We start from the raw sequence: 16,888 nt of genomic DNA on the forward strand, positions 1-16,888 counted from the left end.
TGGATTCCCTCCCCCCCCGGTCCAAGAATGTTGAAGCATTGGATTTTATCAAGCCTCTTGTCTTTCTAAATGCTTCCTACAACTAAACCATTTCCTGGCAATTTCAGAACGAGAGAGAAATCTCTCTAATACGGTACAAAGGGGGGGGGGAATCTCCAGGTTATACAGTTGAGGACACCACCAACTGCCTCCAATCGATGCTGAATTAAAGTTTCGAAAGTCCTCTCCCTGATGCAGCAAGGCAATGTCTACAGCGGGGCAGGGAGGAGACCTCTTCTGGCCTTCCAATCCCTGATGGACTGTATTTATCAGCAAGACCCTGTCAATCACCTGACACCACTATGACACCAGGTGATGCTGTGCTTAGAAGCCCCGATTGTCGGGACTCCAAAGCACAGCACAGGGCTGTTTGAAAGCCCTTTTACAAGCAGCCTCACACTGTTCTTTGTGCACCCAGTTTTCAGAAGTTCAAGGAGCAGCACTGGGTGGGAGAAGCAGTTTCTCATTGTCCATCAGCAGAAGGGCAGTGGGAGCATGCCTGGCTCCAGCAAAAGGAATATTGGGAGCTCACTCTAATCTCCCGATTCTTCCTTTGAAGCCCTACCAATGTATGACATCAGGTGTAAAAATGGAAGTGTCTGGCTTGCCCAAAATGGCCTTGCAGGCTAGATGGGGAGGGTTGGCGGGAGAAGTTTGGTTCGTGGACCCGCGGTTCCCCACCACTGTCTTACAACAAATATCTGGAGGGCACTGAGTTGGCAAACACAAATTCCATAAGGGAAATACTTTTTACAAGCTGGTAAACAGACACACCCCCTTCAGAAACAGATCTCCACAGCTGCATGTACTAAACTTCCACAACCATCTCCTTTATGAAAGCGATTTCTGCAGCTTAATAGACCACCTCTTCCCTCTTGCATGCCCTCATTCCAAAGATTTGGCTTGGGGGAACTGCAACAGCAAGAGGACCATCCCTGCTGCAAAAGTGTTAAAATAGTTTTAAAACAAAAACAAAAACTGGAAGAGGTGGCTGTGAATAACACAGCACCCAAGTGTTCAAAGCACATCATACTAGTCATTTTGGTGCAACTCTTACCCTGCGCAAAGAGCTCTCAACTACCCAGCACTCCTCATGAAACAAACCCTCACGTCACATTCCAGGGAGGATTCCACATGTGCTTTTTCCTCCTGCAGCAAGGGGGGGGGGTCTCAATACAGTATAAGAAAAGGCTCCAACAGTCTAAAAAGAGCCTGGCTGCTGAATCAGAACCCAGAACATCTCATAAGGGGTCCCAATTCCCACTGTGGCCATTCACACAGCTCCAGTCAACCCACAGGATGAAAACATGCCGTGGTAAAAACTGAGCATGAAAAAGGCCAGCAGCCCTTCCTCCTTGTCCCACTGCATTCACCAGACTGCTGCTCCTGAACATGAAGGCCCCGTTCCGATATTGTGGCTCTGGGGAGCAATGTCATGCACAGAACAGCCCTAAGACTCAGAAGCTGTCTGCCATGACACTTACAATGCTCCCTGCATGCTGGGCATGGCAGTTAGAATCTTATCTGTACATCTCAAATGGGGAAAAAGCAATTGCTGAAATGTAGGGTAAAGAAGGGAGTTGGGCTGCTCAGCAACCACGCCTCTTTTAAAACTCAGTACACATTGCAACACGATTAAGCAACATCAAACACACAGTACCAAATCAATACAACAGCATGATCCTATGCATGTCTCCTCGGGACAAGCACAATTGAGTTTACACTGAGTTTAACCGGAAGTCAGGTGGGTTTAGGCCGGGGTAGGCAACCTAAGGCCCAGGGGCCAGATGCAGCCCAATCGCCTTCTCAATCTGGCCTGTGGACAGTCCGGGAATCAGCGTGTTTTTACATGAGTCGAATGTGTCCTTTTATTTAAAATGCATCTCTGGGTTATTTGTGGGGCATAGGAATTCGTTCTTTTCTCCCCGCCCCTCCCCAAATACAGTTTGGCCCACCGCATGGTCTGAGGGACGGTGGACCGGCCCATGGCTGAAAAAGGTTGCTGACCCCTGGTTTAGGCCATGGATAGGCAAACTAAGGCCCGGGGGCCAGATCCAGCCGAGTTGCCTTCTAAATTTGGCTTGTGGACGGTCCGCGAATCAGCGGGTTTTTACATGAGTTGAATGTGTGGTTTTATTTCAAATGCATTTCTGGGTTATTTGTGGGGCATAGGAATTTGTTCTTTTTTTTTCTTCAAAATATAGTCCGGCCCCCCACAAGGTCTGAGGGACAGCGGACCGGCCCCCTGCTGAAAAGGTTTGCTAACCCCTGGCTTAGGCACACAACCCAACCACTCCTCTCAGATTTGTGCACTTGGGGGGGGGGGAGTGTGACCCGGCACCACCACACATGCGCCTGGACATAAGCGTTCTGCCAAATCCAAATGTTCAAACCTGGCAATAAGAGGCTCCCACACGCAACACAGAGCAGGACATAAGGAGAGTCTGCTGGATTAGGCCAAGGACTCATCTAGTCCAGCATCCTGTTTTCACAGCGGCCAAGCAGGTGCCCCCAAGCAGGACCAGAGGGCGGCAGCAGCAGCAGCAACAACTCTCCCCTCCCTCCCAATCCACAATGGCATCCCCACCCCCTCTCCCCCCAAAGTTCAGGTGAGGGGGCTGCTGCCTTTGCTTTTCCCTTGCAGGTGGATGGACTTTGGAAAGCAGGGAGGGGACGCCATGCCCGCCGCGCTAAGGAGGAGCTGCTTCCCAAGGAGAAACGAGAGGGGAGAGTGCGAAGAGGCGCCGGGAGCCTGGCGAGGCCGGGGGAGCAGATGGCCCTAGCGAAGGAGGATTAGGAGAGCAGCTGCTGCACGAGGGGAAAGCGGGAGCCCGGGGCCCGGGGAGAGGGAGACCGGGGCGGGGAAGGGAAGCCGGTGGGGGAAGCCGAAGCGAGAAGCAAAACTTCCAGCTGGCAGAAGTTTGGGCTGGCGGGGAGGAGAAGGGGAGCGTGAAAGGAAGCTGGCGGGGAGGAGAAAGCGAAACGAAGCAGCAGCGGGGGAGGAGGGGGAGGGGGAGGAGCCGGAGCGGCTGCCTCGGGGCCGCCCACACGGGCTGGCAGCAGCAGCAGCACGGGGGAAGCGGGGCCTGCCTGCGCGGGGCTGGAGGGGCGGCCCGGGCCCGGCAGGTGTCTCGGGGGGGGGCGGTTGCCAGGCAACCGAGGCAGGTGTCTGGGGGGGGGGGCTGCCCCTGGGGGAGCGGGCGGGGCGACCCCGCAGGCCCCCGGCCGGCCTCTCGCTCGCTCGCTCCCTCACTCACCTCGCTCCGTCTCCCGCTCGTCCCTCCCGGCGGCGCTTCCGGCTTCCTGCCCGCCCGCCCGCCTCCTCGCCGCGCTCGGCCTCCGCCTCCGCCTCTTCCTCGCGGCCGCCAAGGGCGGGGGGGGGGCCGGCCTGTCAGGCCTCCTTCCGGCCTGCGCGAGGGCGCCACGTGACCGCGAGGGGCGGGCCGGGGGCCAAGAGACCATGGAGACGAGGGGAGGGCTCGGGGCAGAGCGGCTCCAGGCGCGGATCAGAGAGTTGCTCGAAAGGGGGGCGAAATCTCGCAACTGCCAACCAGCTGCCTTCGGGTCACGTGACGGCCGGCTCTCCGAGCGGGAGGGGCGGAGAGGAGTTTCCAGTGCCCGAGAGTGCGCATGCGCGTTTGTGAAACGGGGGGAAAAGACGCGGAATCCACGTGTTTGCTGGGGATCTGGAGAGATGCGCGTGTTTTATGGGAGGAGGAAGACGAGTCCTGTCTTTGGCCGGAGAAGGGTGGCATTTGTTGCTCACGGCGACTTCGGCTCTGTTTCCAGGCTCTTATTTATTATTTTTATTATTAATAATAATAATAATAATTGTAATAATAATAATCTTTATTGCATTTTTAAAATTTATTAAAAAATGAAAATAAATTAATCCTTACACCTGCATATACTGAAAAAGAAATACGGGACCTAAAAGAAAATATGAAAATAAAAATAAAAAGATATTTGTCAAATATGAAATAAGAAAAAGATATTTGTCAAATGTGTTTCCAGGCTCTTAATCCGCCTCGATGCTCTAACGGTGGAAAGGCGGCAGGCAAGGAAAACGGTGGCGCTGGTCTTGCAACCGACGTCGCTTCTCCTCCTCCAGTTTTGATTCTTATTATTCCCGTTAATTGCCTTTAGACACCGCCCTCCACCCGAGGATCGCGGGGCGGTTTCCCGGCCGAGGCTGCACCCGACGGATTTCTGCCTGGCGCCACTGCCCTCTTCTGCCCAAGCGGCCCGCACTTTCGCCGGACTCCCTCTTCCCACCGCATTGTGCGCGCATCCCTCCGCGGGGACCCGATCCTGCCCGCTGGACTGAAGCAGCCACGCAACCTTCTCCCTCCGGGTTTCGAGCGCACCTCGTCGCCCCCCACCCGCAAGATCACACCAGCTCCCCTCCGGAGAAGCGGATCCCACGGAATCCAAGCAGCGCTGCCTTGCTTCCAAGTAAACGAGCATAGGATCAGCAGCTGGGGCGGGCCAGGATCGCGTGCAAGCGCCCGGACTGTCGTCTGCCTGTCTTCTTGTTGTTGTTTAGTCATTTAGTCATGTCCGCCTCTTTGTGACCCCCTGGATCAGAGCACGCCAGGCCCTCCTGTCTTCCACTGCCTCCCGCAGTTTGGTCAAGCTCATGCTGGTAGCTTCAAGAACACTGTCCCACCATCTTGTCCTCTGTCATCCCCTTCTCCTTGTGCCCTCCATCTTTCCCATCTTTCTCCTTGTGCCTTTCCATCTTTCTTTTCCAGGGAGTCTTCTCTTCTCATGAGGTGGCCAAAGTCTTGGAGCCTCAGCTTCAGGATCTGTCCTTCCAGTGAGCACTCAGGGCTGATTTCCTTCAGAATGGAGAGGTTTGATCTTCTCGCAGTCCATGGGACTCTCAAGAGTCTCCTCCAGCACCATAATTCAAAAGCATCAGTTCTTCGGCTATCAGCCTTCTTTATGGTCCAGCTCTCACTTCCATACATCACTACTGGGAAAACCATGGCTTTGTCTTACTTTCTGTCTTACTGCCTGTCTTACTTTCCCTCTACTAATAAGTAGACGCATGGCCACCAGGTGGGGCTATGAGATCAAACCAACCGCATTTGCTTTGCGTTGGATGTTGGGTCGCAGAAGCAGCGATCCTCTTTCACTGGAGAGCTGTGGAAAACACTCTAAATGTCCTGATGGTTTCAACTACAGTAGTACCTCAGGTTACATACGCTTCAGGTTATGTATGCTTCAGATTACAGACTCCGCTAACCCAGAAATAGTGCTTCAGCTTAAGAACTTTGCTTCAGGGTGAGAACAGAAATCGTGCTCCTGCAGTGCGGCAGCAGCAGGAGGCCCCATTAGCTAAAGTGGTGCTTCAGTTTAAGAACAGTTTCAGGTTAAGAACGGACCTCCAGAACGAATTAAGTACTTAACCCAAGATACCACTGTATAGGATTATTAGTAATAACAACAACAACTTGTTTATTTATACCCCGCCTTTGCTGCTGACACAGACTCAAGGCAGCTTGGAGCTAAAACAAAAAACAGCTAAAAGAAACCATTAAAATTGGAATAACCTTTTTAAAAAGACCAGAGGCATTTCTGTTAAGCATTGTTGGCAGGGACATCCCGATGGCCTTTAGGGAGGTATTCTTATATGCAACAGCCGCAGCCCGGGCTTTGGAGGCAAAGGGGTGGAAGGAAGAAGAAGCCCCGACAAGAACGAACTGGCAATATTAAGCTATGAGAATTTGCTGAGATGGCACAGCTGACAAATAGCCTGAGAGGCAATTCGAATAAAAAAATATGGAAAAATGGGATAGATATAAAACATATGGTCAAAAATAATGTAAAGGTCCGTTATCTATGCTAGCATTTGATTGATGTTGGAGAGAGACTGAGTTGAGAAATAAGAACAAGAGCACATATTGTTATAGGAATGTATTAGATAAAATGTAAAAGAAATATACGATAATATGAGTACATTCATTTGTTAAAAAAAGGAATATACAATGGGATAGACAGGAAGTTGAATGTGTTGGTACGTATATGATTTGGGGGGGGGTGTTTTTGTTTTTTCTCTTATTTCTTTTTAGGTATATGAAGTGTGTATACATCTTGGTATACATGTTGGAAAATATGATAAGCTCTGTAATGTAATATGACAATGTTTGCCAATGTAATATAAGAATGCAAAAAAAAGAAACCATTAAAAAAAATTAAAAATTAATTGAAGTAAAACCAGCTACACAAGCACCAGTATGTGCAGCTTCCCTCACAGGGTTAGAGTTTTGTTAGCGCACATCCATGTGGATGCGGAAGCACACTTTCCAGCATCACCTTCGAAAGGCGACAGAGAGTCATCCTGCAGGCAGGGAAGGAGGCAGCTGGAAAGAAAATCCACCCTGTTGCTCCAAGATACAAAAGTCTGCTGCTGACTGTGCCTCCTCCTTCCTGAGCAGCACAGGATGAAACCCCACCTCAAGGGGACTGTCAGAAAGAATCCCAGGCCCTTCCCACCTCTTGCAGCAGTGAATAGACTTCCCAGCCCAGAGATATAGAGAAAGCATAAGCATCTGTCACAATAGATCCAATTATTTGCAAGGTCCGGCCCTGGCAGCCGGCACAGAATCCGCCCACAAAACCATGTCCTGCTCAGGGATTCTTTGCCATTTGCATTCTTGCATCGACAAGGCAAGCAGCTTGTTTTCTCCCTCCGAACGAACACCATCCTTTGCCCAGCTCACCTGTGGCCAAACATCGTGCCTGGAAAGCGACTTCTGAGAGATCTGCACAGGCAGGGCCACCGCTGGCAGCGCAAAACCTTCAAAGAAAACACCTGGATGCTTACGGCGTGATAAAGTTGATGTGGAGAGCCAGCCCTGCACTCTCAAAGGGTGGCTCGCTGGATGTTTGCCCAGAGGGATTAAAGGCAAGAAGACAGGCAGTCACAAGAAGGTTGCTTTGAACCAAGCCACTCTCGTCTCCCTTCACCTGCCTGCTGGAACGTGGTAAGATTTGGACCTGGGAGCTCTGAAACTTTAACCTGCAGCCTTTCCTTCCTGTCCTCTTGCAGCTGCCTCATCGGGGGGGGGGGGTTCCTTTCCTGCTACGCAAAATTATGCGCGGAATCTGATCATACCAAACTGTTTTAAAGGCTGTTGAGTCGGCAGCAAAAGCAGAGCGGCGCCAGCTGGTTGGCAAATATATTAGAGCAGAGCTGCGCTCGAGGAGGGGGATTATTTGCACTGTGCATTGGGCAAGAATCCGGCATGCCATTTGGGTGGAACATGTTGACCCAGTGCAAGGGTCAGATATAATGGAACTGGGCCCATGTGCCAACCTATCCTGCCTGTTTGAGAATGGCAGCGGTCCCTCCAACACCACTGGCAGCGCCAGCGACGTCTTGGCCACCTCCTTCCTGGGATGCGCTCTGTCCATCATGTGCGTCATCGGGGTGGTTGGAAACATCTACACATTGGTGGTTGTCAACCTCTCCGTACGGCTGTCTGCCTCCATGTACGTTTACGTGGTCAACTTGGCCTTGGCCGATCTCCTCTACCTGGCCACCATCCCCTTCGTCGTCTGCACCTACTTCGTGAAGGACTGGTACTTTGGCGACGTGGGCTGCAGGGTCCTCTTCAGCCTGGACCTGCTCACCATGCATGCCAGCATCTTCACTCTCACCATCATGAGCACAGAGAGGTACCTGGCGGTCATCAAGCCCTTGGACTCGCTCCGGAGGCCTGGAGACTACCGGAGGACCATCACCTGCTCGGTCTGGCTCCTCTCCTTCCTCCTTGCCTTGCCCACCATGGTTCTCATCGACCTCCGGACGAGCAGCCAAGGAGGAGTGACCAAGCGCATGTGCCACCCTACTTGGCAGATGGGGGCCTACAAAGTCTACCTCACTGTCCTCTTCATCACCAGCATCTTGGCCCCTGGCCTAGTCATCTGCTACTTGTACATCAACTTGGCCAGGACCTACTGGAGGTCTCAGGCAGCCGTCTTCAGTGCCAAGGCGATGAAGAGGTGCTCTCGGCAGAAGGTCCTGTACATGATATTTAGCATCATCCTTGCCTACTGGGCTTGCTTCATTCCCTTTTGGCTCTGGCAGCTGCTCAGCGTCTATCGCCGCCAGCCGGGCAGCCTTGCAAACGCCACAGTGGCCTGCATCAATTTTTTCGTGACCTGCCTAGCTTACAGCAACAGCTGCATCAACCCTTTCCTCTACACTCTGCTCTCCAAGAACTACAAGGAGTACTTAAGGGGTCGGCAGAGGAACGCCCTTGTCCTCATCAAGGTCAAGCCCAAGAGGGGTTCCTCGGGGGAATCAGTGTGGTCTGGAAGCCACACATACACAGAGAGCTTGGCTGTGGCTCAGATGCAGGGAACTGGCAGCAAGGAAGTCTTCTTGTGAAAAAGTGAGTAGGAGGCAGGCCAGGCAGGGGGACAAGCGTTCAGCCACTCGACCAGCCTTGAGGGAAGAAGCCCTGTCCTGTGCCAAATTTCCCTACTTGATTGGCTGCTGGGAGCTACAGAAACCCACACAAGATACCTGTCCAGATCAGGCAACCCCCAGTTCTGGAACATTTGTACAGTGATGTGTGGACAGTTGTTTGTGCAAAAGGCCTTCATACTCATAGAATTTGACAATAGTTTTGAAAATGTGCCTAGGAAAATCCAAGAGGAGAATGGTGTGTGTGTGTGTGTGTGTGTGTGTCTGAATAATCGTGGGTCAAAACCTCAGCCCCACCATGGTCTATTATGGGATTTACCGTACCTCCATATAAGATTGCACAAGGCCACATCCTTTATAAAGGTAAAGGTACGGGCCAGTCGTGACCGACTCTGGGGTTGTGCGCCCATCTTGCTTAAGAGGCCGGGGGCCGGCACTGTCTGAAGACACTTCCGGGTCACGTGGCCAGCATGACGAAGCTGCTCTGGCGAGCCTGCACCAGCGCAGCACACGGAAACGCCTTTTACCTTCCCGCTACAAAGCGGTACCTATTTATCTACTTGCACTTAAGGGTGCTTTCGAACTGCTAGGTGGGCAGGAGCTGGGACCGAACGACGGGAGCTCACCCCGCCGCGGGGATTCGAACCACCGACCATACAATCGGCAAGTCCTAGGCGCTGAGGTTTTTACCCACAGTGCCACCCGCGTCCCTACATCCTTTATAGGCAGAAGCAAATTGAGCACCTGTGTGCAAGCCCAAATACATGCAAGTTTCCATGATCTGAAGTTGCTGAATTGTGTTTTCCTTGGTGCGTCAGATTGTCATCCCATACTTCATCCAAGAAGCAGTGTCGTCATGGTCCTCCCCTTGCCCATTTAAGCTTTGCAACCACCCTGTGAGGTAGGCCAGACTCAGAAATAGGAACTGGCGCCACACTGCAGCCAGTCCACTCTGGGGGCCCTGTGGGTCCCTTGGAAACTTATCAGGAGCTGTTGAATTGGAAGATCACAAAGGAAGGAACATGCATTCCTCTACGACCCACACACTGCATGGGGCTACAGGAGTGCATTATAACTGTTTGAAGACAGGGATGGGGAGTCTGTGCTGCCCCTCCACCGGCTGCTGTCAGGCTACAAACTCCCATCAGCACCAGCCAATGATCAGGGCTGATGGGAGCTGTAGTCCAACAGCAGCTGGAGCGGGGGCACAGTGTCCCCTCATCTCCGAGGCTTCAGGCGGGCGATCAGTTCAGTCAGGGAAACGATGCACGTTCAGCAGCAATGTGCACTGTTTGATGGAAAGGGATCCCAGACAGGTTTGGTGACACGTGGCAGAATACGATCAGAAGCTGCTGCTCTTTCTCCTTCGCTGTCTGGTACTGTCTCCCTCCCAGTCCCCGAGATGCCACCACGCAGGTCCTTCAAAACCATGTAGTTCACTGAAGTCTCTGGCTCAGCGCCCAAGTTCCCATGGCCTATTGTGCCTTGGCTATACAGGCAGAGTCTCAGCACGTGTAACTGAAACAATCGCACTGTGTTTACATGCCCTGGGGAAACTCCGCTTGCTGAGAACGTGCAGTGCAAAGCCTCCGCCTATTCTTTCCTGCTTCCATTCCCCTGTGGCTGATTTCAGATGGTTAAGGCTCCTCAGGACCCATGGCCTGACCCCTTGAACTCTGAAAATCACCATGTCCAATGACAGCCGCGTGTCAATACAAAAGCCAAGATGCACCTTACCCCATATAAAAAGCAGTTGTTTTGCATACCCGCTATAAAGAAAGGTTGCAGCGTTTGGGATTTTCTCGCTTAGAGAAAAGGCAAGAGGCAGTAAAGACTTTTAATGTCAGGGTTGTGGATTCAAGTCCCTTGCTGTGCAAAAAAATTCCTGCATTGCAGGGGGTTGGACTAGATGACCCCGTGGTCCCTTCCAACTCTACAATTCTATGATCCTAAGTTCAGAAAATTATACATGCCATGGAGAGAGTAGATAGAGACAAGACAGGCCCAGGGTGGGGAATAGAATCAGATCTGCTGCCTTGAGCTCCTTGGAGGAAGGTGGGGGTACAAATGAAATGAAAGAAAATGGAATCCAGCTTCTGTGTTTTGGGTTTGCATGGCCAGCATGCAGGGGAGACCACTTTCCTCTTTCCGGTTCTTATTCTTTGCATGCACCAATTCCTTATCTGAGAAAAGCAGAATTTCCCAAGTCTTCACCTGCTGTGGTCTCCTGCAGAGTCAAGTGTTTTTCTGAATCAGCTCAGCCGGGTGACGCAGATGCCCACTGCGCACATGGATTTAATAATTTATTGTTTTGTTGTTCCTATTTATTTCTGATCTTCTCTTTCTGCTGAAAACTCCAATAAAACTTTTTAAAATTAAATTATTATTATCACTGGGAGGTTTTTTAAAGAAAAAAAGGTGCAGGTACCTAGCATGAAGTTGTAACAGTAAGTGCCACACTTTTAACATGGGGGGGGGGAGGTTTTGATACTACGTACCCTTGAGTACCCCCAAAAAGAAGAACTGAATATTAATAATATCCCACCTTTCCTCCAACACATGGAAGCTAACACAGATAAAATACAGCAAGCTAAAAACGTAAGAGAAGACAATCATTAAAGTGTAATTAAAGCACTAATAGAATTAAAACACAGCACCAGCCCTTTCCTCAAAAGCAGTCAGTTCCCAAAGGCCTGTTGGAATAGAAAAATCTTCACCTGCCGGCAGGAGTAAAGCAAGGAGATTGCTACTGAAGCCCAGCCTCCAGGCCTGGTGTCAGTAACCAGAAGGAATTAGCTGCTGGGGTCCCAGTAAGGCCCACCAACACTGATGCATGCAGTGACTTCCCTGGTGATGGGAGCAGCGTGTGGCCGTTCTACTGTCCTGCAATGGTCCCAATATCGCATTGCAACAGGCCACTGTAAGAAATTAAAAACAGCCACACTCCACTGCAGACCCACCAAGGGTCCCTGTTTTCCAGGGACAGTCCCAGATTTACAGAAGCCAATTTCTGATTTGATCTCGGAAAGTCCCACTTTTCCTTAGGGCATCCCTGTTTTCATCGGAGATATGTTGGAGTGTATGACTAGTTAAACCTGTGGCTGGGCACCATCACAGCAAGAGGGGTCCCTGCTAAGGTCACTTGCTAAACTCCCCACCCGCCTTGAGCCAGCCCTCCCAACAAGCTGAGCTGATGCCCTGAGCAAGCATTTTTGTAATCTCCCCAAGATCCTCTGCAATTCACAGGGGTTATGGGACCAAGACAAAGGCAAGTCAACGTGAGGGAAATTGCCGGAGCTGGCAGGTTGGAGACTGTGCTCTTAGGAAAAGACACGTGCAACCCATCCAGCTCACGTGTCCAGTGTGCAAGCACAAACCTTCCAGGAGAGCACATGTGGAGTCGGGGAAGGGAAAGTAATGGTTACAGGCAAGCAGCCGGACAGGCGAGCTTTGTCCAAGTCGATCCATCAGCACGCCAGTGCTTCTGCTCAGGACAAGCTTTGCCAGGGCCTGCAGTCTCAACCTGGGCACAATGACACGCTTTGTTCTATATCCAAGGAAGGAGGAGAGCCAGCGAGAAGGCAGGCCAAGACCTTCTGTTCCTCCAAGCCCAAAAGAAAAAGAGAACATCCATCAAGAGTATTAATGACTCTGCCGTCCAGGAAGGAGCACCATCATTACTCTGCATGTGCCCATAAGTCAGGTTTTGGAAGAGCACGTGGCTCTGGTGCATCTCGATTATAAGTCCACATACCCCTTTGCTTCCTTGCAGGGAGGAAATGTTCAGGGCAGCCATCATGTGGCAGATTGCAAATCTATCCACAGTTTCTTTTTTAAAAAACGAAACAAAACTGGCTTTCCTGACCCCACACACTTCTTATTGTGGCTCAACACCACCATTTTACAAGGCTGTTCCTTCTCGCAGGTGAGCAGGCAAGATGCTATATAAAAAGGGGCCAGACTTAAACGACAAGAAAAATGCTTTGCATGCTAGAGGTCCCGTATTCAGTGCCAGGCACCTCTGGTTAAAAAGGATCTGCAGGGCAGGTGGTGGGAAAGAGTGGACAATACTATCCTAGATCAGGGAAAGCCATCATGGTACCTTCCAGATGTTGTGGGGATCCAGTTCCCACCAGCCCCAGTCACCACACCCAATGACAAAGGACGATGCAGGTGAGCAACAGCTGGAGAGCTCTAGGTGAGTTGCCCTGCTCAAAAGGAACAAATAATCTTACCTGGCCTAAGGTAGCCTCCTATTCACAATGAAAGCTAAAATGATTAGTATTACATTTCTGGTGCATCTAACACACTAGTGGAAACATTTTAAAAGATTTTACACAAATTTAAAGTTGTGAGAGTTTATTGCATATGTAACAAAAATGAACATGACCTCCTGGGCCCAGCCTGCTATACAATCACGGTTTATTCCAGCTGGCTCCATAACCACGTTAAATAGAACTAGTATTTCTTTAAATACTTTGATTTAGACATAAAATGAAGAACATTAGTGTACAACTTTTTCACAAAATAAAATTTGCAATAAAAATGGTGAGAAGAGTAACAAGGAGTAGCAGCAATACTTAAAAACAAGACGTTACAAAATAATAAGTTAAAAAATACATTATAAAGTGGTTGAGGAACAAAAAAAAAGTTAACTGAGTAAGAACAAATATGTACTGCATTTCTGGAAAACTTTCTGTGCTCTACAGTGTAGTATACTGGGCAATGGACTAAGGAAGTGGGGGAAAGAGGCGTCTGAATGATAGTTGAGGTTTCATAAACCACACCCCATGCTGAACAAGCAGCCTCTTCAGAAACAAAAAGTTGCTCCAATATGTCAAGGTTAGACCTTGGGCTACTCACTCATACCTTTCCAATTCGTAACACAAAAGGAGTGGCAATTTCCTACATCCCTGAGTGCATAAACGAAGGATGATGCATTTCAGGGCAACTAAACAAAAGAGCAAACAAACAAACAAACAAAAAACAGATTTGTATCACTGACCTACACTGCTAGACATACTGGAGATTTTAGATTAAAGGAGACTTTGGATGTGATAAGCTGCTTGGGGGAAGAGGAAGCACGTAGCCCTGCTCTTGTTCCTCTGTCTCAACTGAAATAGCCCTTTCACCACCTCCTGCATGGGGGAGAGGGGAAAGGTGTACTGCCGGCAAGTCAGTTGTGTAAGAGTAGGAAACTTCCTGTTCCCTTCACCACCTCCATCTGCCTTAGGGTAGACTTCCACGGACTTGCTGCAAGCCCGGAGGGCCTGAATCTACCAAGAGACCACTGCAGGGAAAATATAAAACCATCAAGTCTGTTGTGTGTCCTTTGGATGGTTTGACTGCTAAAAAGCTTTCAGCAAAGACTGTGCTGAAGCTCAGCAGATTGTAGCAGCAAGAATCCCACTTTCCCACTTATATTTTATACCCTCTCTTGTTCAGGGAGGAGATGTGGAAGTTTCAGCCTGAGCAGAAGCAAGTGGTCTGTGCCGCTCTAGCCAGCACCCTGGGGAAAAAAACCTTTGGTCTACTTTTTTCCTTTGATCCCTGCTGCTGCTGCTGCCTCAAGCTAAGATGCAGCAAACCGTCTGTTTGGGCTCTTGGGTGTTGGAACAGTGACACAAAATGGGAAATGTAAAGAATATCCTGGAGATAGAAGTCCCCCAATCTTCTGCACTATTATCACAGAGGCGCCATGTGCTCGGGCCCTGAACACGGACTCGGGGCCAATGCTCATGCTGCCCTTGGAGCATGCCTGCCACATCTGTGGCCACCTGCTCGCTTACTTCTCCATCTCAAATGTCGTTGGCATGGTGTGGGCTCCAACCGTACAGAAGCTGAAACCACATGGCAAGAGTCACATTAAGATTCACCTCCAGGTGAACAGTCGCCATTGCTAACTGTTGCTAATCTCACATGGGCAACCTGTTCAGCCTCTGTGCTCAGGGAAGACCTTTCACTTCCAACACCTCAGATTTTCATGGAAATGACTTGTGAAAACCTTTTCGTGTGACGTTCCAATCTCTACGAAACCTTGTGCATTCAAATTCCACGGACAGGGCTAATAACAACATCTGATCTCCACAGACATTTGGCAAGATCATGAGATTTCTATTATCCAGAGTACTACAAAGATGCTTAACCAAATATGTGAATCCGAAATCCCTCAAACCTCCTTGATACACTTCCCTTCCTAAATAACTTAGCTGCAGCTAACTGGTCCCTTAAGTGCGCCTGGATTCAAAAGGCAATTTCAAGTTAAACCTTAGCTCACCTAAAAAATCCAACACTTAGCCACATGGTGCAAAAAACACAAAATAAAAAGAATTCCTTTCTCAAATATAATCCTCATGTGTCCATCACAAAAAAAAAAAAAAACGGTTAACAACAGGAAAGAAAGATTTTAGGACTCTGACAGGTATCTAACTTAAATCTGTCATATCACAGTTTAAAGCTATTATCAAATTCAATGTTTTAAAAATAAAAATAAAAATGAACAACAGAAATATCCTTGTAGGTAAAAGAACCATTTGACCCATGGCTGAACCCCAATGTCCTTACTTGTCCAAAGTAACGGTTAATATGCATCTTTGCTTAAAACAATTTTAATATATATATTGGGGGGGGGTTATGAACTGAATCACAATTTATTACTAGTTGACCTTTTTGCCAAGAAAATGTTATGTTGTTAAAAACACTGCCTTGTTTCTTGTTGTGGAAACTGAAAAACCTGTTTGATTTGGTTAACCCGACAGGGTTGATTCTCCTGCATCTGAGAAGCTGTGTGAAACCAATCACTTGACACCAACTTTGAACATTAGCTTCAGATATATGAAAGTCAGGGTGGAGAAGAGTTTGAAAACAGTACTCTGGGTTACTCAGTATCTGTAGGCTTAAAACCCCTGTGTTAGATCTTTATTATATATTCATCTTTCAACAGAGCCATTTTCCACTCCCAGTGGCTCAACGACGGAACTTGGTTCCATTAGTTTTGCTTTTAGCTATTTCCTCTTAAAAGAATTTCTGCAGTTTCAAGTAAAAAAAAAAATCTGAAAAAACAATGTCAGGAGAAAACTTTTTCAGGCTGCTGACAATGTGGCCCATTCCCCACTGCCACATTCTCTAACACAAGCCTTCAATCACACACAGAAGGAGAAGCAAGTCCACAGAACAAATCTGTCTCATGTACAAAGCATCCAGAATGAAAACTTACCTCCCAGTTCAAGATGGCTTGGACTCCTCTGGGTTCCTCTCTCTTAAGAGCCAAGCCACCACACTTGGACAAAAAGCTCCCTCTCAAGGAATAACCTTCAGCTGTCTGCACCTACGGAGCCGTTTCCTGCTAACTGTTCTTTAATGGGTATTCTGAAATGTGCAATTTGGAATCCCGGTGCCAGTCTCATTTCCATAGGATGCTTCTAGATGCTACAAGGGCTCAGGACTGCATTAAGACAAAACATCCAGATACACCTACCAGTTGAAAAGTCCTCAGCAAACCAATCTCAAGATACTCAACTACAGTTTGATACTCCTATAAAAAAAGACCACAGGTCATTGACCTTATCACAATATGTGTTACGAGTCTAGCAGAATATCTTGGGTAACCAAAACCAAATGCTGAACCTGGCTGCCTTTTGTTTCATGGGACATGGGAAAAAAATGGGGAGGGGGAATTTTTGTAACAAAGGGGAGAAAAATATGGTTGGGAACCCCCAACAAAAGCCCCCCCCCCACACCACCACAGGAAGGAAGGAGAGGAAGCAGCCTCCACTCCCCCAGTTGTCAAGCGTCGCAATGCTTTGGACAAAAGAAGTTCACAGCAAGCTTCTTCTTACAGCTTTTTGATTTGGTGGTCCATGAGCTAGTAGTATCTGTTTCCTTTGGTTGCCCAGTCACTCCACTGCAAACCCACATGTCTCTTCCACAGCTGTCAGCAGCTTCTCATAAAGCTTCTCGTAGGACTCATAAGGCGGAATGTCAATTCGGTTAAAGCTGCAGAAGGCAAGAGATTGGCGTTAGGGCCCTGCTGACACCAACTCAAAATGAAACTCTTCACCCGGCCCTTGGAAAAGGCTGGTGTTTTGGTTTGGCCATTTGTATCTGCTGTATCGCTATGAGGAACTGGAACAGAATTCTGGCTTTTCCTAATGTTTAGCTGTTAATAGTTTGCTAGGAAAGATGCCAACCTTCACTAATACATTATTTCCGGGATCACAGAAATTGAAACAGCTGATGGCCCAATGAGAAGCCAGCCAGCAGTAAACAGGGCAGCATGTTTGCTTCCAATGGGAGCTTGCTGTTTTCTCTACAGCGTGGCTGCCTCCCCCAACCTGGTGCCAATGGGAAGTTTGGGACTACAAGTCCCACGGGTGCAAAGCAGTGGGGGGGGGGGAGAGGAGAGGTGGC

The 16,888-nt window shown here is 49.2% G+C and overlaps 3 protein-coding genes across 7 annotated transcripts in view; 1 reads left to right on the forward strand and 2 right to left on the reverse strand.

Annotated features, from left to right (window-relative positions):
* Window positions 1–3,474, reverse strand: part of RNF216 (ring finger protein 216) — a 78,400-nt gene extending 74,926 nt beyond the window's left edge. The window contains exon 1 of one of the 2 annotated variants that reach the window (XM_083585635.1): window positions 3,297–3,474. The gene's annotated coding sequence lies outside the window, so the exon portion shown is untranslated. Of the gene's footprint in view, window positions 1–3,292 lie in introns of both variants that reach the window. The other variant, XM_083585636.1, reaches the window with a different exon arrangement.
* Window positions 3,475–6,390: 2,916 nt separating this feature from the next.
* Window positions 6,391–8,671, forward strand: LOC310749216 (urotensin-2 receptor-like). The gene has a single exon (XM_083585840.1). The coding sequence runs from the start codon at window positions 7,340–7,342 to the stop codon at window positions 8,438–8,440; it is 1,101 nt and encodes a 366-aa protein (XP_083441966.1). The 5' UTR covers window positions 6,391–7,339; the 3' UTR covers window positions 8,441–8,671.
* A 4,150-nt stretch (window positions 8,672–12,821) lies between these two features.
* The window catches only part of SMURF1 (SMAD specific E3 ubiquitin protein ligase 1), a 50,569-nt gene continuing 46,502 nt past the window's right edge, over window positions 12,822–16,888 (reverse strand). For all 4 annotated transcript variants that reach the window (XM_083585685.1, XM_083585686.1, XM_083585688.1 and 1 more), the window contains one exon: window positions 12,822–16,474. In XM_083585685.1, coding sequence (XP_083441811.1) covers window positions 16,375–16,474 — 100 coding nt within the window. In that variant the 3' untranslated portion in view covers window positions 12,822–16,374. The remainder of the gene's footprint in view (window positions 16,475–16,888) is intronic.

The sequence above is a fragment of the Podarcis filfolensis genome (assembly GCF_964270895.1).
Source record: "Podarcis filfolensis genome assembly, chromosome: 14".
NCBI classification, from domain to species: domain Eukaryota; kingdom Metazoa; phylum Chordata; class Lepidosauria; order Squamata; family Lacertidae; genus Podarcis; species Podarcis filfolensis.